The 22,395-nt window shown below is 39.5% G+C and overlaps 5 protein-coding genes across 16 annotated transcripts in view; 2 read left to right on the forward strand and 3 right to left on the reverse strand.

Moving 5' to 3' along the window:
- Positions 1–1,307: 1,307 nt before the first annotated feature.
- On the reverse strand, positions 1,308–5,594 carry LOC105280738 (nucleolar complex protein 2 homolog). The gene is made up of 12 exons (XM_026971972.1): positions 5,444–5,594; positions 4,999–5,218; positions 4,684–4,922; positions 4,485–4,600; positions 3,649–3,755; positions 3,395–3,549; positions 3,084–3,308; positions 2,807–2,995; positions 2,602–2,721; positions 2,393–2,524; positions 2,086–2,301; positions 1,308–1,989 (listed from the first exon to the last, which is right to left on the reverse strand). Exons 2-12 carry the CDS (start codon positions 5,174–5,176, stop codon positions 1,396–1,398), a joined length of 2,271 nt encoding a protein of 756 aa, XP_026827773.1. The 5' UTR covers positions 5,177–5,218; positions 5,444–5,594; the 3' UTR covers positions 1,308–1,395.
- LOC105280737 (THAP domain-containing protein 4) lies at positions 4,512–8,519 on the forward strand. 4 transcript variants are annotated; one of them, XM_011341490.3, is made up of 6 exons: positions 4,512–4,628; positions 4,860–4,943; positions 6,009–6,161; positions 6,395–6,527; positions 6,918–7,405; positions 8,126–8,255. In XM_011341490.3, the coding sequence occupies exons 3-6, from the start codon at positions 6,009–6,011 to the stop codon at positions 8,201–8,203; spliced, it is 852 nt and encodes a 283-aa protein (XP_011339792.2). In that variant the 5' UTR covers positions 4,512–4,628; positions 4,860–4,943; the 3' UTR covers positions 8,204–8,255. The 4 variants fall into 4 exon arrangements, with proteins under 4 accessions (XP_011339792.2, XP_026827775.1, XP_011339790.2 ...); XM_026971974.1 differs by lacking the exon at positions 4,860–4,943 and having other exon boundaries at positions 4,535–4,628; XM_011341488.3 differs by lacking the exons at positions 4,512–4,628; positions 4,860–4,943; positions 8,126–8,255 and adding exons at positions 5,796–5,931; positions 7,649–7,985 and having other exon boundaries at positions 6,918–7,500.
- Positions 8,520–9,243: 724 nt separating this feature from the next.
- On the reverse strand, positions 9,244–11,234 carry LOC105280739 (ATP-dependent (S)-NAD(P)H-hydrate dehydratase). Its single transcript, XM_011341494.3, has 2 exons — positions 10,675–11,234; positions 9,244–10,523 (listed from the first exon to the last, which is right to left on the reverse strand). Exon 2 carries the CDS (start codon positions 10,499–10,501, stop codon positions 9,548–9,550), a length of 954 nt encoding a protein of 317 aa, XP_011339796.2. The 5' UTR covers positions 10,502–10,523; positions 10,675–11,234; the 3' UTR covers positions 9,244–9,547.
- A 1,012-nt stretch (positions 11,235–12,246) lies between these two features.
- LOC105280743 (mitochondrial uncoupling protein 2) lies at positions 12,247–21,663 on the forward strand. The gene is made up of 6 exons (XM_011341507.3): positions 12,247–12,331; positions 15,714–16,248; positions 16,331–16,449; positions 17,921–18,030; positions 19,150–19,362; positions 19,537–21,663. The coding sequence occupies exons 2-6, from the start codon at positions 16,126–16,128 to the stop codon at positions 19,917–19,919; spliced, it is 948 nt and encodes a 315-aa protein (XP_011339809.1). The 5' UTR covers positions 12,247–12,331; positions 15,714–16,125; the 3' UTR covers positions 19,920–21,663.
- The window catches only part of LOC105280741 (cytosolic carboxypeptidase 1), a 32,825-nt gene continuing 31,640 nt past the window's right edge, over positions 21,211–22,395 (reverse strand). For 7 of the 9 annotated variants that reach the window (XM_011341504.3, XM_020032116.2, XM_011341497.3 and 4 more), the window contains one exon: positions 21,211–22,286. In XM_011341504.3, coding sequence (XP_011339806.2) covers positions 22,175–22,286 — 112 coding nt within the window. In that variant the 3' untranslated portion in view covers positions 21,211–22,174. The remainder of the gene's footprint in view (positions 22,287–22,395) is intronic. The other 2 variants (XM_011341499.3, XM_011341500.3) reach the window with 2 other exon arrangements.

The raw sequence follows: 22,395 nt of genomic DNA on the forward strand, positions 1-22,395 counted from the left end.
TAACGATGCTCTCCTGGGCGAGCGTACCTGCGGCTAATTATCTGCCGCGTCACGCTTCCACGATACATCCTTAATTATTCGCGGCTTACATTCCCTCGCTCGCGGGATTACGAGATGATTTATATCCCCTCGCCGGGGGAACGAAAGAACAATCGAGCGCGAAGAACTTGCTGATGCGAGATGAATGAGCAGCGACGTGCATCGCGCTTCGCAACGGATTTAATACCCACACACGCTCGCGCGTGGGTACGCGTATATGCGTCCCATACACGCACGTACGATTATATAAGCATGCAATGCAATTCTGTCTAAGCTAAGATAAACGGAAACATTAATTGGAAACGTGCGTAAATTCTACTGCACGGCCGCTGCTATATTTGCGCGAGGTACATGTACCTACGCACACACGCATACGCATTGGGTATCATCGGTATTGTCGTTATTTGCGAATGATAATTAATATCTCTACTTATTTTTAGGGTAAGAGCGAGGCAGAATTAGAGACCGCTGCGCGATATCAGAAAGTCACTTCTGCGAGATGAAATATCGTTCTTTCCTGTTAAACATGAACAGGTGAGAACTCATTTTTCTTTGTTAAACCGAACGTGAAATTATTGACTTTTCTATCCAAAGATGCTTCTTTTTAGTAAAAAGATTAATGCAATAAACTGACATGTACATACCCGCTGGTGATTTTTGCTACATTTAGCGAAAGAATAATGAAGGTGCAAAGGAGGTTACGATCGATTCCAGGTACACAAAAATGGATTATCGTTGCACTGGCGATATATTAGCATATACACGATATTGAACCGTCTCTTTACGACGAACAGTCCGGATACTTTTTGGCGTCTAAAATTCACTATTGAACAATCGAAACCTACGAGCAATTAAAATACACGCACGTAATCACGCCGCGACGCACTCCATTACTAACTGAAATTTGAAATGAATCGAATAGCGACATGGCGTCTTTCGATATATCGAGATGACACGCGACGATCGACCGCGAAAGAATTATTCCATGTAGAAACGAAGTCAAAATTATTGGATATTAGGAGATGTTATATTACAACTTGTAATTGTTTCGATATGTAATGATGTACGCGCCACGCGCGGATAACCTCTCTTTTGTTCTCGTAAAAGTATTTTTCCCGTTGCCGCGTTCGGATATATTACTTTCTACTTTGGCCGCAATACTTGCCGAGGGCGCTAGCGTACAAATCTACAAAATCACGAAGTTTGCCAATTTGCCTCTTCATTAACGCGTCGCAAAAAGGGTTAGAAAATACATGCTACATTTCTTCGAAACAAGCAAGGAGAGGTTATATAATACATATGTACAATCGCATATATTGAAGCATCGTTATCGATTTACAGAGCGCACAATTATCTTTAATCCCAGTCATCGCTGTTTATATCCTGAACAATATCTGGCATTTCTTCCTGCAATTGTTTATCCTCGGCATCATCAGTTATCTTCTTCTTCTTCTTCTCCCTTTTCTTCTTCTGTTTGATTTTTTCAGGCTTTGTCTTGATCTCGCTTGATGAGTTTTCAGTTTTCTCTTTAGTATCCTCCGCTCCCTTTATGCGGAATTCAAATTCACTCTCCTCCTCGCTATCCTCCACCCCCTTTATACGCAATTCACATTCACTCTCCTCCTCGCTGCCCTCCGCACCCTCCTTGTCCAGTTTCTGTTTCTTCCTCCTCACAACGGGAACGGTAAACTCGTCCTCCTTTTTATTGAGAAGTTTAAGCTTCTGAGCCTCGTGGATTTTGATCCACGAAGCGTAAAATTTGGCTATTGCCGTGCCTTCCACCTTGACTTGATTTTCCAATTCTGTGGCATTCTCCATGTTGTGCAGCTCCAAATGTATCGTGGACCGTTTGCTTAGAATGAATTTTCGATTCTCCTCGATCAGGCCCAAAAGATGCTTCATCTTCCTACAATAGGCTGCTACGTGGCACTTTTTCAAAAATGCTTTCAGCTGAAAAGCAAATGAATATCGATTTAATTTTCAGAATTTGATAAAATTTCTATATAGCTCAGCTTCTCTCCTCATTAGTGTTTTTTTTTTACATACATGTATTATGCACGGAATATACAAGTCTGGGAAGTACATTTTATTGCTTTCATTCGCCGAGTATTCCAGTATAAGCTGGTAGACAGTTTCGAGTACGTTATCCCTACAAGTGTTTTCCTCCAATTGCGATTTCGACAATCTCAAAATATAAATTAAGGGTGTAGGTTTCAGACCGACTGTCTTGTGCTTTTTGTTAAAATCAAAGGTCTCCAGTAGCTGAAAAATCAGATTGTTATAAAATATTTGCATTTGTAATTCTGCAATTACGAGATTCTACATTTTTTCCAAAACAAAAGTGACTTGATACCTCCAGCAGAAACGGCAGTACGGGTATATACACATTCGTCTCCTTCGAGATATTTATTAACATTTGCGCACAATGGAATCGCAGGGGATAATATTGCGCTGTTGGAATGACTTTTATCGTCCCAATAATAATCTGTGAACGAATAATTCGATATCTCATTAAAAAGGTACATCATTTTTTTAATACTCACTAAAAATAACTAGATATACCTGAACTAATGGATATAGCAAAGATCGCAACGCCGAATTTGCTTTCGTCTTGTTTACCAGGTCCGTCCAGAGGCGCAAGGAATTTATGTACTGCCAATTATACACGGCTTGGAAATTTTCCTGGCAAAAAGGACAAAAGTCTGGACGTTAATAATATAAGTTTTACATTAAATGATACAATTAATTGCTGCTTGATGCTACTTACCTTCTTTTTCAGTGTCACGGCGTTTCTTAAGTGAATCGCCAATTGTCTAATGTACAGAAAGGCATGGTGGTACGAGAGATTGTGATCGAACAGATAAATCTCAATCAGAGAATTTTTCATGAAATTTATCCCTGGCAATGTATCGGCCGATACAAACTTGGAATTCTGGACATATTTCACGTACATGGTCTGAAATAGAAAAGATCTTAATAAATAAATAAATAAATGTGTAATTATTCATAAATATTCATACGTTTAATTGTGACGTTAACCATACCTTTAGCAGTTTCTCGAGTATAGATTCTTTGTGACTAGTCGTGATGCGCAATATGTTCAAGAAGGACACGACGCGAACAGTTTCTTCTCCGGTTGACCATAGCTCCAACAAGATCTTCAGCAACGGTTTAGTCAAGGACGAAAACGATTGGGTGTAAGGCAACATTTGGCGAAGATGTTTTAGAAGCACCATAAGAATGCTGGACGAGGTCACGCTTTGCAGTAACTGTGGAAAACGCGAGACATTTATTAATACATGCCAAAGTTATTGTTTAATGTAATATGAAAGAAGGATTTATCTTGATTACGCACCTTGATTAAATCCGTCAGGTATAATTTCAGAATTCCCCGCACCTTTGCGAACCTTTTAGACTTGTGCGCTTCGTGAGATTCTGAGTCAAGCTTCAGAAAGCGTTTCAATGCATCTGGCAAGTACATTACGCAAAGTTCCATCACGCCATTGAATGCTGAAAATTTTTTATATTTATGTTTCGATAAAAACGGAATAACTAATAATTATTTCAAGAATGATATATGAGCTTGATGATTTCTTAGTAAGCACTGACCTACACCTCCTTCTACTTTATACAGTGTAGAATCATCGGGCGATACCGCAACACTCTCCAAAGCTGCATGGAATGCATCTATAGCATGCTTGATAGTACTTGTTGATCTGTAAATTTTTTAATATAATACAGTCAACGATTTAATATGAAGCCAGTAATTCAATCGATTATCCAATAATTTATTTTGACCAAGCTGGCAAAGGTTGATGTTACAAAGCGAATATGATATAGATTGCAATCACGAATTTGATTGGATTAACACTCAGGTTTTACATCGGGAAGAACATATTAAGAAACGTGAAATAGCCGAAATGTATTTTATAAAACGACATAATAAAACAATCAATGCGCAAAATGACACAGAAAACCTTCCAAGTGTATACGGCAATATTTTGAAGTAGATGTGACCTTGTTATTGTGATGCAGAGAGATAATAAGATTCGCCTCAGATGAAGACAGTCTATCGACTGACTCGTGTCATTTTCTTACTTTGTCACCGTAGTTCAAAATCGTTTGGTTTGGTTATATTCTGCAAGTGAGTACTTATATGTTGTATTGGAGCGTCACAGCGATGATATTGTGTGCGTTTTTATAATTTTTATAATTTATATTGTTAGATTGTAATTGATTCATTGTGGAAATTGTTTGTTTTGATTTAGAATGTAACTGACCTTTTGTGAAAATATATTCAGCACTTGAGAAGGACCAAAACCATCGGTCGAAACATAATGCGCTTTGTAACATCAACCTTTGCCAGCTTGGTAAAAATAAATTATTGGATAATAATAGTCACTTTCGCGCTATTTATCCATAAAGAAATAAGGAGGAAAACTCACTTATCCGTTTGTATTTCTTGTTGCCAGGTCTTGAGCAATTGAATCGTGATCTTCTTCTTCAAGCTACCTTCAGTTCCTCCTTCTTCTGGTTGATAATCACTATTGTCGCTGGCCACCTTTAAAGAGTCAACAAATTATCAGAAGGTAAGTAGAAAGAACAATTAAAATCTTGTTTAAATATTAATAAAAAAACACATGCCTCCAACTTTTCATCAGGTATGTCCATATCATCGTTGTTTATCGAAAAATCATCGTCATCATCTTCGTCATCTGACATTTTGAAGTCTAAAAGATTTTTGTCATTTTTCTTTAAGAAGTCATAAAATTCGGGATCGGTATCTTTTAATTTCTTCAACGATTTCATATGTTCCGCAGGATCCAAGTCACTTTCGCAGCTATCACTGTCCTCCTGCTTACTGCTTCCATTTTCCTGATCATCTAAAAGGATAGCAAAAAAAAGTAAGAATATGTAATTTAAAATATCAACGAAATATCAATGTATGTAAGATCATACTTATATCTCCATTTTCTTCGCCATCATCACTGCTCATATCGTGTTCAAACTTTTGTCCCAAGAATTCCTCTGCAGTCAGTTTGCTCAAGTCTTTATTCTTTTTCTTGTTAATTGTCGTTTTGGTTTTCTTTCCCATTTTAGAAGTCTCCTGACTTATTTTCTTTGTTTTCACCTTCATTTTTTACACCATAGGTATACCTTGGTAACTTAGTTTGGTGACCTGAGTAAAATAAAGGAATATAAAGTAAGCTTATTTTTAATTTATATTATTTATAAAAATTATTATTAATAATATAAATTGTATTTGTACAAAACACAATTAACTAAAAATACAGCAACGAAATTAGTGCATGTGTAACCTCTGCGTGTTACATCTTTTCTTCTTAACTTAAAATTATAATTATATTGTTGTTGGTATGACCAAAATCTCTGTTCTCTTACTTACGATCTATTTTTCACGAGGACTCCTAACGAGGATGTATAAAAATCTTTGCAAATACAGACTTATTACAATTCCCACGTGTACGACTCGCGTATACATATACAGATATATGTGATGGACACTTGTAATTTTGTGTGCAAAATTTTCCCTCCTAGTTCCCTGCAACCAGAGAGAATCTAGAGAGCGGATCGTGTTCTCTTTTCTGATTGGTGCCGCCATTAGGTGGGCAACTTCCGCAAGTTGTGTTCGTGGTGCTTGCATTCTTCGCACGTTTGACGTTTCACACTTTCAATGCGATGAGATTCACTATTTGAAAAATGTAATGGCGAATTCGATTGGATGCACTAGTGCGCACTGAGTGCACACCAAGGCTTGTTTACAGTCAATTTTTATATTTATATTCTTATGTTTCTTCTTATAAAAGTTGATTGTAACCAAGCCTTAGTATGCACTCAGTGCGCACCAGTGCATCCAATCGAATTCGCCATAAGTTAATTACTTAACGTATTTACGTACACATGTTAAGATTAATTGTATATTACAAAATATACATTAATTTTATGATTAGATGACAGGTTGTGACGCAAAGGAGTGCCGGAACACAAGTAGGAAAGGGGTGAAAATGTGCATGTTTCCTAGAGATCCCGAACAAAGAGCAAAATGGGTAATCAATGTTGGACGAAAAGATTGGCTTCCAAAGAAACACTCAGCATTATGTGAGGTAAGTTCCCAGCAAGCAATCAGTTAGCAATCAGTAGTCTGACAACAAATGGAGCAGAATCTATCGACAAATCCATAGTCTTCATAAGGTGTATTTGCAATCTGATATTCTATGGACAGAACTTGCTGACAGAATGTGATAATAGATTGGCAGTAGTAAACGAGCAAGATTTGCATTATGTTATATTAAAATAGTGTAAAATAAATAAATCTTTAAATCTGTATGTTTTTCAGTATCATTTTACGCATGATGCTTTTGAAACTATACGAGTAGATGGAACCAAAAAGTTAAAACGACATGCAGTTCCAACAATCTTTGGGGAACTTGTTACCCAGGTACCAAGTAAACGAGCAAAATGGAAAACAGGTAAAGTGTACATAGACAATTTGTAATTACAAAACATAAGTATTGAAGCTAGTGTATGAAATTCAATGAAATGTATTAAACAGTATCAGATAGTACGTGTTAAGGCCCAGACACAATGAGAGGAATAAGGAACACAGAATAGAACATAAGAAATAAACAAAATTTTGACCAATAGAAAACCATGCATGCATCACCAGTTCACGCATGCATGGCTTTTCATTGGTCGAAATTTTGTTTATTTCTTATGTTCTATTCTGTGTTCCTTATTCCTCTCATTGTGTCTGGGCCCTTATGCTACTACTATTTGTTGTATTAAAACAAAGTAAACATGAGTAATAATACGTATAAATAATGATATGTTACATATAGTTTATATTTATCATGATATAGGAGATACTCAATGTCGTTCTGAAGAAACTAATGCAGCAGCAGCGCAATGTATGCAAAAGACATCTTTAGTACCAAAATGTGAAGGTCAACAACAAATAGGTCAAGAAATGAGTTCCATCAATAAAGTTGTTAAAAAAGTAGACATCTGCAAAGGACGAACAGTTTCTCTATTAAAACCATTAAATTTTATTGAAAAACGTATTGAAGAAAATCGAGATTGTCAAGAAACGAATACCTCAGCAGTGACAACTACTGTTAATATATGTGCCGAAGAAAATTCTTCTGAAAAAGAAGTGGGTGATGCAAGTTTGAAGGAGAAGACATGTTCTTCTAACTCCAAAGTTGCTGAACTTATTGCAAACTGTACAAAATGTAAAACTGTAATCCAGCAGTACCAAAAAAGTGAAATATCGAAAATAAAAATGAAAAGGACGTTTAAACAAAAAGAAATGGCTTACAAGCGCAGAATAAAAGCATTGGAAGAAAAAGTACGTATTAATGAGCTAATAAAAAACGGTCTCCAACAACTTTTAGTGTTCCTTAAATAAAGTACGCTTCCGGACAATTCAAACGAATGCCAAAGGCCCGTATTCATAGTCGGATCTTATATTTAAGACCGTCTTAAGTTTATCTGCAGGTACTCCATAGCCAATGAAATGATTCATACAGCATCTGCAAATAAACTTAAAACGGTCTAAAATATAAGATCCGACTATGAATATGGGCCAAAGTGTGTGATAAAGCATTAATTCAGGGTTATAAGTGATTGATAATGTCTTCCTTGAATAGAATAATATAGTAGTTTATTGGTTATTTTTGTATGCAAATACAGTAACAATTTAGTCTGTTATTTTATTATTATGGATTTTAGAGCTTCGTCGTTAAGTTAAACAATTACAATTCCAGAAAGTTTTAAATGTAGACAGTATTTTGGAAGCAAAACAATGGCTATGCATAATATTGAATGATATATTCTTTCTACTTTTGTTATAAGACTGACTTGTATTACTTTTAATAATATGTATACTTACTATTTTTGTTGTTAATATGAAATTGACATTTTTTTAATTTTCTTGGTTTTCTTGGTTTACTTTCCCCAACATCCCAACACAAGTTATATAACATGTTATATTGACTATGTCCTCACTTATTACATTCATCATATAGCATAATAATGTTTCTTTTACATTGTGTATTTTTTCTTTTAGATAAAACAGACAACTCCTATAGAATTATGCATCAACTACAAACACAAGGATGTGTTGGATAGGATACTTAACAAATAACAAGCAACAGCAACATATTTATACTTTCTCACTTTACATGGCAGTTGCTACATAACACAAGTATATGTATATTGCATTTATCTACCTGACTTCGAAATTATATCTGAATAATAATGTAATTGGTATTTTGCGTTTGCTGGATCATTTGTATTTTTCACATTACAAAGTTTATTCATTTTTGTATATATATATATATATATATTTTTGTAATATATACATTTATTTATACTTTATTTCATATTATACACATTTATAAATTGTATATAAATAACACTTCATGCACTTATGACAGTATAAATATGTGAAAAAAAAACAATTTTTCTTCTCTTGTATCATTATCACCTGACCTTTGCTTATATCCATTCGTAACACTGTAATAATATATTATCAAAGTATTATTGTGTGTGTGTGTCCATCAAGGTATAAAGATTTATCTTTGTTCATTTTGTAACAGTTTTTTAATTAAGTAATCGATATACATACACATATGTATAGTCATCGGAATCTAAAGGGGTTAAATCTCCCTCGCATCACCAAACTTGCCCACCTAATGGCGACTTCCGGTGAATCCGCTTCACTCTCTCTAGATTCTCTCTCTGCCTGCAGCTATACTAGATGTCGTTACTACAGCCTTCGATAGTTTCCTATCTACATCTCGCTTTCTCCTGGTTACTGTCCATGTGTCATACACCGACTGTGATTGATGATTCCGAAGGGGACAGTCGTCAAGTGCACAACGGTTGTTCCGAGTGTTCTTTTTTTCAACTTGTTATTTCGTGTTTCACTCATTTTTGCAATTGGCCGTATCGAACCTGAAAGGGATCGGGTGCCATTAAACACTAAGAAGAAGAAGAAGACTGTGATTGATAGGTTATCTCTTGTCTTTATGTTTATCTTCTTTTTTGTTAATCTGTTTAAATTTTTCTGTTTTTCTTTTCTTATTCTATTTTATTGGGAATTATTATGGAGAAATTTTAACCTAGTTTTGCAATTACGTAGAAATAACAGATGTACATACATACTAAAATATATTTATTCACTTTTTTCATTTTAGTTACACTTTCATTTTAGTTTTTAACGCGTGTAGTTGAATTTATTAATCGAAATTATAAATTGCATATAATAACGTTGGGAAATGTGTCAGGTATCAGTGCTTCGAGTTCGACCTCTCCCATTAAACGACGAAGCTCTAAAATCCATAATAATAAAGTAACAGACTAAATTGTTACTGTATTTGCATACAAAAATAACCAATAAACTACTATATTATTCTATTCAAGGAAGACATTATCAATCACTCATAACCAACATAAATGTAAATAGGATTGGCACAGGCTTTGTTCATTACTTGATGCAATGAGTCTCAAAAGTGTCGTTGAAGACTGGCTGAATCTGTTCCAGCATATCCGACGTTAACATTCCCCTCTGCTTCAGTTTAAAGGCCGATGCGTTGCATTCTCGAACTAGTCTTGACGCAGCGTAACACGCTATTATTGAGGGTGACAGAGCGGACTCGCTGGCACCAGCAGAGATCGCCCACCACCAGAACACGGTCAAGGAGCCAGACAAGAGATCGCCCTGTCCGCCGCATCTTCTACCAGAACCAGCCAACTCGCAGGACACGGTCTCGGTACCTTTATGACCATCCACGATCACATCCTTAGCTCCCTTGTGCAGTATCACCACGTTCTTTCCAAGTGCCTCTGCGACGTGCTTCACGTCGGCGGGTTTGGCCAGGGGATTCGGCGCGATGGACCTGTCCAGCACCGCTTTAGCCAACCGACTGAACTCCATCGCGTTCGGCGTTAGAATAACTCCTGGATAGTCCTTCACGATCTCAGGCTTCTGACAGACCAGGAACAGCCCGTCCGCGTCGATGACCAACGGCTTCCTCATCTCGCGGCAGATCGATATCAATTCGACAATCGTCTTGAACACCTTCTCGTCCCTGCCGAGCCCGGGTCCGATCAGGACAACGTGCAGTCGGTCGAGCCAGGGCTTTATCTGTTTTATCGAATCACACTGATCCAACACCGGGTGAACTATAGGCTCCGGACTGAACGATTTGATGGGCACACTGGCATCCTTCGTGCAGAATATGTGAGCGAGATCGGCACCGGTTCTCAGTGCACTCATCGCTGCAAAGTACGGTGCTCCCGTGTACTCGGTGCTACCACCGAAGATCCCAATCCTGCCATCCTGACCTTTATGCTTAGTGCTGATCAGATTCGGTATCACCTTTCTGATTCCTCTTAACATGCGCTCATCCATTGACGATGACATAGACATTTTGGACATTAATATTAATTTGGTATGTCGCCTGCGTACAAGAGTATAAATAGCAAACATTCTTTGAATGGGAAGGAGAGATCTCTCAAATGTAGATTTTATGCATGTCAGAAAGAAATGAATAAGATATCTTTTTACAGAGAATTTATATGTATCATTTTTAAATAGTATTTTGCTATTACCTGGTACTGATAATTAACAAGCCTGTGCTAATAATGTTCCTTCGCGCGATACAATACACAGGAGATCGAACAAGGCGCACAGATATAAATTGGTCGCAATAATATGAGAAATTCACGACAAATTTTGTGTCAAACTGGACTGTTTGACTTGACCGAATCTACTACTATTTACAACATGTCGCGGATTTTGTTAATAAAGTCGCACGTCACAATCATAACAGTCAAACGTAACCAAGACCATTCACCCTCTGATTTGCATCAGTCAATTGGCACATATCGATTTGCATTGTTGGCGACTTGACGTGAAATACAAAGCGTCACGCTGCTAATGAGCATCAACATTTTGCTTTGAGATATACCACTTTAAAATAAAAAATTTTTTAAAACAATTTAAATTTTATTTTACACTATTGACTTATTGTGTTATAATAAAAATATAACCGCTCCTAATTTATTATTTCGAGTCGTAGCGGACGTTTCGTGAATTAAAGATAAAAAATGCGACACGTCTCTCTAATGGTAACTTGTGGCGTGTACGTCGGGTTGCCATTCCACAGGCATTCCGCGAAAGACGGGTTGCCGTTCCGTAGGCGCTGGTGCGTCGCTCGGGTTGCTATAATGTAGGCGCACTGGAATTTACGACGCGCTGATTTTCAGTTCTCAAAGCGTCCGCTACGAGCCTCCACTATCCTTGACCCCTATTTTTGATATCACCAAGGCAAAGTACAAAGTGGACGTGTACTGCGTATTATTAATGAACGGCCGCGCTTGAATAAATAATTCTTAAATGAGAATATTTTACATATGACTTGCTGTTGCCACACAAATGTTTGATGCATATACGTATATGTGTCCGACGCATATCTGTACACGTTCTACAAGGAAAACGGATAAAAATGTGTATACTACATAAAAAAAGAGGAACAAGAAGAGCAAACAAACATGAAAATTTAATTGCAGATAATTAAAAATACAACATTTCTATTATCCATCAAGGCTGATGTAATGCTATTATGCAGAAGGCTTTGCATTGTGCAATGTCATTATAGAGACTTATGGCAGAATTGCATCATGTATTATTAAAGCTTTTAAAATGCAAGCAATACATCATAGAATGTTTAACTAAATTTTAAAGTAACCAAAAACATTTAATAAATAAAATGTTACACAATAGAACAAATGTAATGCGCGTAAATTATTTAACTTTAAGAAAATTAAATTGTGTTTATGAGCTTGTAAAATTTAATTTAATTTAATTTAATTTAATTTAATTTTTAATTTAATTTAGAAGTCCAACATAAGCGAGATATGATCTTCTTCAATCACGATCTTTAATCCTGATTTAAGTCCACACCACTGTGCAAGCAGACATTGCACTGCACAATGGCACTGCGCCCCCGGCATCCTTGGGAAGGGTTGCGAGCACCCTCACGAGTCCTCGCGAAGAGCGCATATGCGTTATCCACCCTGCCGCGACTTCTGGAAATTATCGATTTCGGTAAGCCCGTCGATCCTTGGCGGAAAGTGACGCCACGAGCGAGTATTCATTGGCCGGTGCCGACTTTGAACTTCCGCCATTGGTCGGGGAGCCGGTATAAACCGGGTGCTTTCTCGTGCCTCCTTCCAGTTGTGTTGTTACTCACTCACTGTACACTTGGTAAGTAGACTGCAATTTTATCCTTCATTAATTTCCTTTTTATTTTATTATCTATTAACATTGCAAATAATTTGTCGATCGACTTTCACTCTCTTCATCTCGATTTGCATATCGCTCTGTATTTTCTTCATCAAACCTGAGCGTTTCTCCCCTGTGTTGTCCTCTAACAATATCCGCCGTTTATTATGAAATCTCTTACACGTGTTGGCATGTTGATTAGAGACGGCCCTTTCAATATCTTCCTTAGTTTATCACGATGTAAAAGCTCAAGGTTGATTATCACGTACGATAGTGGTAAAGTCCGATAGCGAACAGGAATATATGGAATTGTTGCGTCGTGTACGCGTGGCTTATCCCTTTGTTTTATCACGGGATTTAACCACTCGGCGAAAAATCAATGTGCGGTGACATTTCGATGGTAAATGACGCCTCGACGTCTGTCGAATTGTCGTGAGACACGACAGCTGATTACAAATCGATGTAGTACAAATCGATATATACACACGATTTCAGGCACTGTTGATTTTCTGAGCGACTCAGCTGATTCGTCCTGTTATTAAGCATACAATCGTGCATTCCAGAGATATAGCGAGAGTATAATCGATTGTGAAAATCCTCTCAATCTTACTGATTTCACGGTTTTTTTAGATCTTTCTTAATCGATTTTTTGATCAAATAAAATCCTATAAAATGGACAATGAATTATTTTTAAAGTAAATAGTAGTGTCAGCTTATTAGCAAACTACGATTAGCAAACTGGTGCCAACTGATTAGCAAACTGCGTATCACCGAACGCATACGCCGAACGAGTGCAGTTTCTGCAGTTGCGACCGAGAGTTTTCTGCGAGCTGACATAATATATGTCGCTTACAATGGACAAACATATTCAAACGACTATTACCTCACAGGCAATTTAGCGAAATCTAAACCGCTTAAACGAAGCGACAAATAGACGTAGTTAAAGCATCAGTATCAGCATCGGTGCGCTGCATATGCGCGCGAAGTCACATCGATTCCCTCAACACCCACGCACGCCGAGGTACGTGAGAAGGAATACCCGGAAAAAATATTTTCGCGTGCGACCCGATTGCGATTTATTTTATTGCAAAAATGACTCATACGCCGTTCAGCGATTCTCGAGAATGTCGCGCAATGCGACGATCCTCGGGGTTTCCGCGATTAAAGCGAAAACTCGCGGGCTTTGATACTGTTGTTGATCTAAACTGCGTGGCCTAGACCGGTATAATCCATATCCGATTACGTCAGATAGCAGTTTTGCGAGAAACATTTTAATGAGTGATTTTAAGTTAGTAAACATTCCAAAGCAATGTTCTAATAATACAACTTCGCGAAAATAGAAGAAAATGAAATGACCGAACTTGAAATTTTTGTGGAATTAAAGAAAACGCGTCGCTGACATCGAGGGGAAAGGGGGTTGCTGTGTCGCAGAATGACACTGTTTCTTCTTTATTCGTATTTCCTGTCAACGACAGAGATAATCAATACACCTTTCGTTTCGCATCGGCGTATTCCCGCGCACAAGGATACCGCGACGAGAGTTCCGTGTTTCGAAGGCTATCGTGATTTCTTTGAAAGGAGATCAGCAACAAGTCAGGCGATTATTCATGCTTTTGTACTAGAATCGAAAAAAAGAATAGTCTGATACAGTCCAATATAAATATACCGATGATACGGTAAGAAAGAGAAATGGGAAAATCAATTGCAATCAATTTTAGAATAGGGAAACGATTATGGCAGTATGACCTTATGACACGGAGCAGTTCTCAGCTTCTGCAAATTTTATTAGCTACTTCAGGTCGCGTGTGGACGTGGAGCGGTTCAACGATAATTCAAAGAAAATTGATCGTGTGTCGTGTCGCGAAGACGCGACATCAACATCGAATGCAGCAGCTCCGTTCCACGCGAAAATTATTCGAAAGGTGGACTTTGTACCACATTCTTCACGAGCATGACGATACTCGTCTTGCGCAATTGCGTTCGTGCCGGTGTCGAGTGTCGAGGCGCGTGCAGAGGCGCGTAAAATGGACTATGAACAAAACTTCCGGTCCACCAATCCGCTCGTTGCGCAGGTGGCTATTTTAGTGCGTTTCAATGAACCAGATATGATGATCCGTGTGCCTTATCAGATCGAATAAAGGGGCCAAGTTATCATTGTTATTATCATCGATGCCACGAGCGACGCCAGTAATCCCTCTCGAGTTTGCCTTTTGAAAAAGTAGACAGAGGTCCAAAGTCTGTCGCCGGCGACGTCGTTTCTTCAATTGAACGGGTATAGCAAACTACATGGTCGTGGTGCATTGCCGTTGTCGCTGTTGTAATTGCTTACTTAAGTCCAATAATCGATCAGCCAATATTCAATAGACGCTGTTCTACAAAATAAAATGATCGAACAAAGTCTGCCGTCCTCGCCCGATCGCGTTCTTTGAACTCTCTTTACTCCGTCGTTTATTTAGTCTGCTTATCCATATACTTATCGTTAATTTATGTTTCCACTCAAAGTCACGATTGCTATTGCCGCGGCAAATCCGACGATTTAATTACATTTATTATTAAGGCAGCCTTTGCGTAATATTATCCAAACATTTCGTGAGTCAGATTGGCACCGCGAACAATGGTAGACGCACGTAAACATGGATATCGTGTACCTCTAGACATCGACACGTTAATCATTACGCAAGTTAAGCCTCAATCTCTCTATGTCTTGCTCTGGCAGATCACCAAGTTCTCTTTCATCCTACTCGGAGTTCTATTTCGGTACTCGGGGCCATGCACCGACGAAAACTTTTTCACGCGCAGAGACGAGGACACGTCGGTCGCGGCGATACTGTAATCTGCGCTTCTGCCAGAGCACGACATAATCCGTGGGAAATACGTTGATATCGTAAGTCGCGTGCCGTGATAAGGAAGGCGGCGACGAGGACGAGCCTACCGACCGTTGACCGCGATTAACGTAACGGTACGTCATCGCGGCCTTTTTAACGGGCACTTGCCCGTGATGCTTGAAGATCAGCGCGCCTACGTCTCGCGATGTCGTATCTACGCCCGCAATTCACGCGGATACTCGATCGATCGATCGGTTCTGGAAAACACCGCCTCATGGCCATTGATCTCCGATAGCGCGCGATCCATCCGGCTACCTTTAGCAGACGTGCGATTACGTGAATGATTACTGTGTATTTGTAAATTATCAATTTTATTTCGCGGAATCGCCGTCGCGCGACGCACGATAAAAGTGACGAATGTAGCGGCGACAGACCAGATCGCCGACTACGTTCGCATCGATCTCTACACCGGACTCTTTGCTCTTCCTCCGTGTGTTGGAGTATATCGTGTAACGTTCTCTCGCATCGTCTGTTCGCAGAAGAATAGTATGTATAAAGAAGTTCACCACCAGGAAATCAAACACGAGTGCTCACGATCGGGAGGACTCCACGCTTATCCCGATCACTTCAGGGAACCGCACCTTTAAACCACCGTCGAATTCATGAGCACCTGAAGGTTCCTGTCCTCTGGTAGGACGTTGTATATAGTGTACATAGGATTGCTTGCCTAACAAAGAGAGGATCCTGCTGGAGGGACCGTACTGTCACGCGGGCAGAAATCAGACAGTCAGACTTATCAGATTTATCCAAGAATCGTGCACTACCCTCCACGAGACCGACCACGCGCACCCTTAACAGCACGCATCAGCAGTAATAAGGAGCGAGGAGAGATTGAAAGGAAAAGAGAGAAGAGGGAAGCGTCGAGACAAAGTAATTTGGACAACGGGAACCATGAAGCAAGGGGTATCCGATGACTCTTCTTCACTTGGCGTGAAGCTGCTTACCGCAGGCACCGCGGCTTGCATCGCCGATTTGGTCACCTTTCCGTTGGACACCGCCAAAGTCCGAATGCAGGTGAGCCTGTTGATCACAATTCGTTTTGTTTTCCGTATTGCAAGTCGACGTCTCTTTTACCTACGAAATGTGATCTTTCAAGATCGCGGGAGAAGGCCAAGCCGTATTGCTGTCAGCGGAAGGCTCGGTTCTTGCAGTAAGAGCGAGCCAACCCGGACTGTTGCAGACCATCGGCAACATCATCAGATATGAAGGCGCAAGGTACGTCATTCATTGTCTTGATAGTGTCTTAAGAAACGCTGGTAGGTAGAACAGATTTACTCGTTTCTTTGATATTTGTACATAAATCGCGATGTATATAAGGATCTATGAGAGCAGAGGGGTCTTTCTTGCCCGGGGATTCAATTTAAAGCTCATTGAACCTACTCGTGGGACTCGTTGCGCTCGTACAACAATTATTATACATATTCGAGTATCGATCTCTCTGAAATGTGACAATACGCGATATCCCGAGATAATAAATTGCAAAGCGAAAAGCCGCTTTCCGCTGTTTCTGCGAAACTTTTCGAGAATTTAAATTACCGAAGAAATATAATTTTCATCTCGCCTTTCGCCAATTGGATGCCATAGACAAGTGCTCCCGGTTCTCACCCACGTGCAGGAGCAATTTATGCACGAGCCAGGTAGTTGGAAAAATACAACTGGCTTTCAAGGATTCGTTACATATTACATTAAGCGAAGGTCAAGAGATGTAGAACGAAATAAGCGGTAACGAGCCTTGTCGATGGCACTCCCATCAGTTCTTTCTGCCATTCTCATTATTTTTACTATTTTATTTCTCTATCACGCGGGTTGTCTTTCGTGTCTCGCGGTTACCGTCCTTCGCAAACTGGGCGAGTCATCTTGCTTCCTTGCTTCCTTTCTTTCCTGTATATAGGACATTTATGAATCTGCATGAATCCTTGCGAAATAATTTCTGCTGCAATGCCGCGATACGTGACACTTTGCATAAATGTTTTCGTACGTCGCATGAAATATTACGAAATCTCCTTCTTTGTTCGTCGCTGATGTAATAATCATTGACGAACGGAGTGGTCTACGAAATATCGAGAGACAACCCGCTTACGTCCCTCTCACGTCTCCCCTTCGTAATTCTTTCTTAAGTTCTTATGCTGTTTCTCTCCTTTCTTTCTCAGTTTCTCTCTTTAATTTTATTTTGTTTAGTTTAACCCAACAAGTATGTTTTCGTTGACGTGTAGTTTTCGAATCACTGGTCCCGGTACCTTTCTTGATTAAATTTCGCCGCGACACAACGTAACAAATTCACGGCCAGCTGACGATGAAGCTCGCTCTCTCCTAGTTATTTCTCGATTCTCGAGCCGCTTCTCTTTTCTCTCGCGCCGCTATAAATCACTTGGCTAACGAACGGCGTTGACTTTCGCTAAAGCATTTCATGTCTAGGAAGACCGTAGCGCTCATAGCAAAAATGTAGGGGAAATTGCGCGGATGTAGAAGGCGGAAATAGAATGGGAAAATGGGGGAGAGAATAGACGGAAAAGTTGCACGTGACATTTGCGTAGAAGGCGAGCAATGTAAAAGAAAAGACGTGTCGATAGAGAAAGCAAAAGAGAGAGAAAGAGAGAGGGAGAAATGTGTAAAAAAAAGATATGCCCTGGGGATGCGTTTGAGGGTGAATTGTGAGGGCGGTGAGCTTGAGCGAGGGTGGTTACAGGAGCCTGTACGGAGGTCTATCCGCGGGACTCCAGAGACAGATGTGTTTCGCCAGCATACGGTTGGGCCTCTACGACAGCGTGAAGTCACTCTACGCTGGAATCATCGACGGTACAGCCAACAAACTCCTAACTTTTTGATAATATATCTCGTGCGATACGAGTAACCGCGCCGTGCTATTCCACTTCTCTACACAGAGACACATCGCGCACACAGGAACACATCGCAGCACACATGTACACATACACATACATATATATACGCGCGTGTCAGTGCTGAGTGATATTTTGCAGATAATTATCTAATAATAATTGTAAGCATTAAAAATCTGCTCTCTCTTTGGTAAATATTTTATTTTTATTTATTATAATTATTACATATTTATTATAAGTATTTGTGAAAAAAAATACTGAAGAGATGATCTATGTTGCCTGGCATTGATACACATGCATAGACACATTGACATATATGACGCAGACATGCGTTTCTACAAATGATCGTTTATATCAACCACTCGCTTTGGCACGAAAACTCTCGTAAATTCCATACGCGGATTGGATCGCCTCGGCTGTGGGATATTTAAAACGTGTGTCCTTCCTCGTCTCGTCGATTTCGATGCTGTAAAGAAAAGAAAGCGAGGTAGAAAAATAAGTTGACAGTAAGAAAATAGGAACATAGGGAGCTAAAAAGATTCCATGTACAACAAAGGACCTGAACGTTTTTCAAGCAAAATAAATACTTTACTCAGACGACATGACTAACATCTATCAGAGAAAGTGAAACGAGAGAAACTTGTACGCGAGCTTATAATCTCGATACTTATAATCTAGATGCAATTTTTAGTATTGCATCGCTTTTTTATTTTTTTTTTTGATGAAACTTATTTGATGAAGTTTATTTGACACGGTTTCGATTCCGTCAACGAGTTGACTCTTGCTTTCGCGGTTACTCACGGCATGACACTGTGTTCTTGACAATAAAGCGTGATACATTTCTTATTAATAAAATTAACGGCAAAATGAGCCTGACTTGTCTATAGTAAAAACATCTCACTAAAACAATGTTTTAATGAGATACCATGTGCAATTAGAAAGTTATTTAACGAGCCCATATAATTGACGCGCGACCCACCCGCCTCGCCCGCGCCGTCCGTCTCGTACTCTGCATCTTAATTTTTAAGTTATTAATTTATCCAGTTCCTTCGCTCTTCAACATTCACTTTTTCGACAGGTAATAATAGAGGCAACTCGCTGAACATCGGCGTACGCGTCGCCGCGGGAATAACAACGGGAGCTATGGCAGTGCTGGTCGCTCAGCCGACCGACGTCGTCAAGATTCGTCTGCAGGCGGGGAATAATGGGCAATCAACGATGAGATATAGCTCCACCATGCAGGCGTACAAGAACATTGCCAACGTGGAGGGCGTGAGAGGCCTGTGGAAAGGTAAGGAGAAATTCGCAGAGTTTCGTTCGATTTGAAAAAAAAAAATGAAATTTTACTCAGGATTATCTTGAAAAACTGCGTTGAAAATCCATAGCAGATGGTTGCAGAATATAAATAATAATGATAGAGATTTGTGAAAATCATAGTGATCCAAACGTTCTGTCACGCGTATAGGAACGATGCCAAACGTCTCGCGGAACGCCATCGTCAACGTGGCAGAGATAGTCTGTTACGACATCATGAAGGATCTCATCTTGGCCAGCGGCTACCTCCGTGACGGAGTACCGTGTCACCTGACGGCCGCGACGGCCGCGGGTCTCTGCACCACCCTGGCGGCAAGTCCCGTGGACGTGGTGAAGACGCGCTACATGAACAGCGCCCCCGGCGAGTACAAGGGCGCGATCGACTGCGCCGTGAGGACCTTGGTCCAGGAGGGCCCGTCCGCGTTCTACAAGGGCTTCATACCGAGTTTCGCGCGCCTCGTGTCCTGGAACATCGTGCTGTGGGTCACCTACGAGCAGATCAAGTTGCGGGTGAAGAAGATGAACAGCGAGTGAGATCACCCCCCTCGGTCCACCCTGAAGAGACCTCCGGCGCGAAGGATCTAATCGATGTAATCCGTTGTAATCTTGCGTTGCATACGCCGTTCGAAATTGTTCTCGTTGCTAGAGGAAAATTAGCACGCGCTTAAGCGAAATGAATCAAACGTAGATGACTCGGAGATCCTCAGTTGATCCCGTCAGAGAAATTGCGTGTTAACTAAATAAGATGTGGCTCTGCGCTATCAGCGCCGATGACGGATACCCTCGGATATCGCTGCTTCTCTTTTCCATTCGCTTCGATGTAAATGTAAGAGTGCGCACTGAATTGTTGCATGAGAATTATTTGCGCGTCTCGACGCTGACTGGCTCGGTAGCGATAGGGCTGTAATCTCGCGTTTCAATTACTCTGACTTTTGTTTAAACAACAGGGTACGGCATTTTATGCAGTTACGTAAAGTACTCGGTGGGAATTTCTCGGTTATTTGTACGGAACCAATTTTTTGACGACGCTTTATATACACTCGTAATAAGGAAGAAGTTAGAGCTGCCATCCTGGCAAGTTGGGTTACACGATGATCAAATGGTAAACGCGCGAAACAGACAATAATGTTACCAGTTCATTCCGACGTGTTTGTTTATAGGTCTAGATAGAGTCTCACGGAGAACTGTGATCATGTACTAACGACTTCTTCTTTTAGCGTTGCTTCGATTAACCATTAATTAATTTGTAAATAGCGCGATTCTTTCCTTGTTTGCACATACGATATACGTAATCTCTTGATTCTGTCAATCAATTACTTGTACAGGGCACAATTTTTATCTCTCGACAATGTTATTTAGTTTCTCGACGAATTTCTTGAAGCACGTAAAGCCATGAAGTGATTTCGCTTGCGAGAGCAGCGGCTTTAAGAATCCTTTGTTATCTGATATCGAAGTATTATGTGTGTTCGTTACTTGTAGAATGCGAGAATGTTTTAGAATACATTCGTGCAATGCGTACGTGCAAAGTATCGAATTATGTGACGATAACTATTCGATCTTGAAAATGCCATATACGTACCACGTACCATGTACCACGTGACTGACTATGTTTAATTGACGAGGTGTTTTTACCAGAAATTAGATAAATTACAGATTTGCCTGTTGAATAATAAAAGAATGCTTCGGTCAGAAAGCGGCGTAAGCAGCATATCTTAATTTGCATCAAAATTTACATGCCTCTCGATACACTTGTGAAGATCTCGTCGAAAAATGTAATTCGTGGAATGCAAATAGCAAACAGCATCGGAAAACTTTACGTTGCAAATTCCGAGGAAATCACGGCTCAATTTATTTCCCACATTCGCTGCATAATCACAAATTACGTGTTATAAGTTGTAGTATATGAGAAAATGATACAACTTTCTTATCGCTTTAACATCATTTCAAAGCTATTTTCTTATTATAAAATTTCTCAAAATACAAAAACTTCCCAAACTTTCTTACTTTGTCAGATTTTAAATGTGCAGATGATAGAATTTTGCGATATCGAATCTTCGAATTTGATTTACGAGCAAAATATTGTACGCGGCCATACTAACTTAATTAGTGCTCTCACGTCATTGAATCTGTAGCGGGTAATCTCATTCACATTGTTAAACTTATAATTTGCGAAGCATTAATTTCCAAGATATGTACAAATAATTAGGATGTAGATAGTATTTTCATAGAAAATCGTTTTAAACGTTTGTTACAAGTTTTAAATAAATATTGCTTAAAATATTTTTCTTTGTGATGTACTGAATACTACTTTTGCGCTGTTTCGCTGCTCACAAAATGGGAATTTGAGTAATCTCTGCATTAACTGTTAAGTTTACGGCAGAATAAAAATCCATAAGAAATTGATCATTGTTAAAATGACTTAATTTTTACTAAAGTGCAAGTAAGTCCTAGGTTTCGACATCGGATTCATTGGATTCGCTGCTGGAAGATACTTCATCGTCCACGCATCTTGATTCCTCGATGATGTGTTCTCCCGTGGGAATCCTACAAAGTGCAACCAGCGTAATTAACAAAAGACACATTGAACAACAAATTTAATTATGTCAAGCAGACTGTCTCGATTAATTGAAACTTTAATATCGATGCGTATAAATGTTAATTCGCAGCAATAAGAACATTGGTAATAAAACACAATTTTGGCGAAAGTGTTAAATTAGCAGTATGCGCACACGAACGATCACACACAAATCTTGCCTTGTAGTGCATTTGGTAAATTATTGTCTCGTTTACTAAGAAATTGCCGTAGTGTGATGTACAGCGTGTTTATCTTGAATACATTTTGGAACCTTCCGCGATTTTCGCAAGACGCACTTTCTCGGGCAACAGGCTTGCTCGGTCGATCTGTCCCGAATAAAACATTAGAATCTTTTATTTTAACGAATAATTTAAATCTTTGAAAATGACTCGTTAATTAAGCAAAACTCATTGGAGGCACTTTTTGTCCTCAGAA

Source organism: Ooceraea biroi, chromosome 8, assembly GCF_003672135.1.
Source record: "Ooceraea biroi isolate clonal line C1 chromosome 8, Obir_v5.4, whole genome shotgun sequence".
In the NCBI taxonomy this organism is placed as follows: Eukaryota; Metazoa; Arthropoda; class Insecta; order Hymenoptera; family Formicidae; genus Ooceraea; species Ooceraea biroi.

What these genes read in the sequence shown, in the direction of transcription:
- LOC105280738 (XM_026971972.1), bottom strand. Translation starts at nt 5,176, where the DNA reads ATGAAGGTGAAAACAAAGAAAATAAGTCAGGAGACTTCTAAAATGGGA. An exon ending in CGAAGAAAATGGAGATATAA is followed by an intron (nt 4,923 to 4,998) that starts GTATGATCTTAC and finishes CTATCCTTTTAG; the next exon opens with ATGATCAGGAAAATGGAAGC. An exon ending in ATATTCCGTGCATAATACAT is followed by an intron (nt 1,990 to 2,085) that starts GTATGTAAAAAA and finishes TTTGCTTTTCAG; the next exon opens with CTGAAAGCATTTTTGAAAAA.
- LOC105280737 (XM_026971973.1), top strand. Translation starts at nt 5,887, where the DNA reads ATGCACTCAGTGCGCACCAGTGCATCCAATCGAATTCGCCATAAG. An exon ending in AACACTCAGCATTATGTGAG is followed by an intron (nt 6,162 to 6,394) that starts GTAAGTTCCCAG and finishes TATGTTTTTCAG; the next exon opens with TATCATTTTACGCATGATGC. An exon ending in ACGAGCAAAATGGAAAACAG is followed by an intron (nt 6,528 to 6,917) that starts GTAAAGTGTACA and finishes ATCATGATATAG; the next exon opens with GAGATACTCAATGTCGTTCT.
- LOC105280739 (XM_011341494.3), bottom strand. Translation starts at nt 10,501, where the DNA reads ATGTCCAAAATGTCTATGTCATCGTCAATGGATGAGCGCATGTTAAGA.
- LOC105280743 (XM_011341507.3), top strand. Translation starts at nt 16,126, where the DNA reads ATGAAGCAAGGGGTATCCGATGACTCTTCTTCACTTGGCGTGAAGCTG. An exon ending in CCGCCAAAGTCCGAATGCAG is followed by an intron (nt 16,249 to 16,330) that starts GTGAGCCTGTTG and finishes TGATCTTTCAAG; the next exon opens with ATCGCGGGAGAAGGCCAAGC. An exon ending in CGTGAGAGGCCTGTGGAAAG is followed by an intron (nt 19,363 to 19,536) that starts GTAAGGAGAAAT and finishes TCACGCGTATAG; the next exon opens with GAACGATGCCAAACGTCTCG.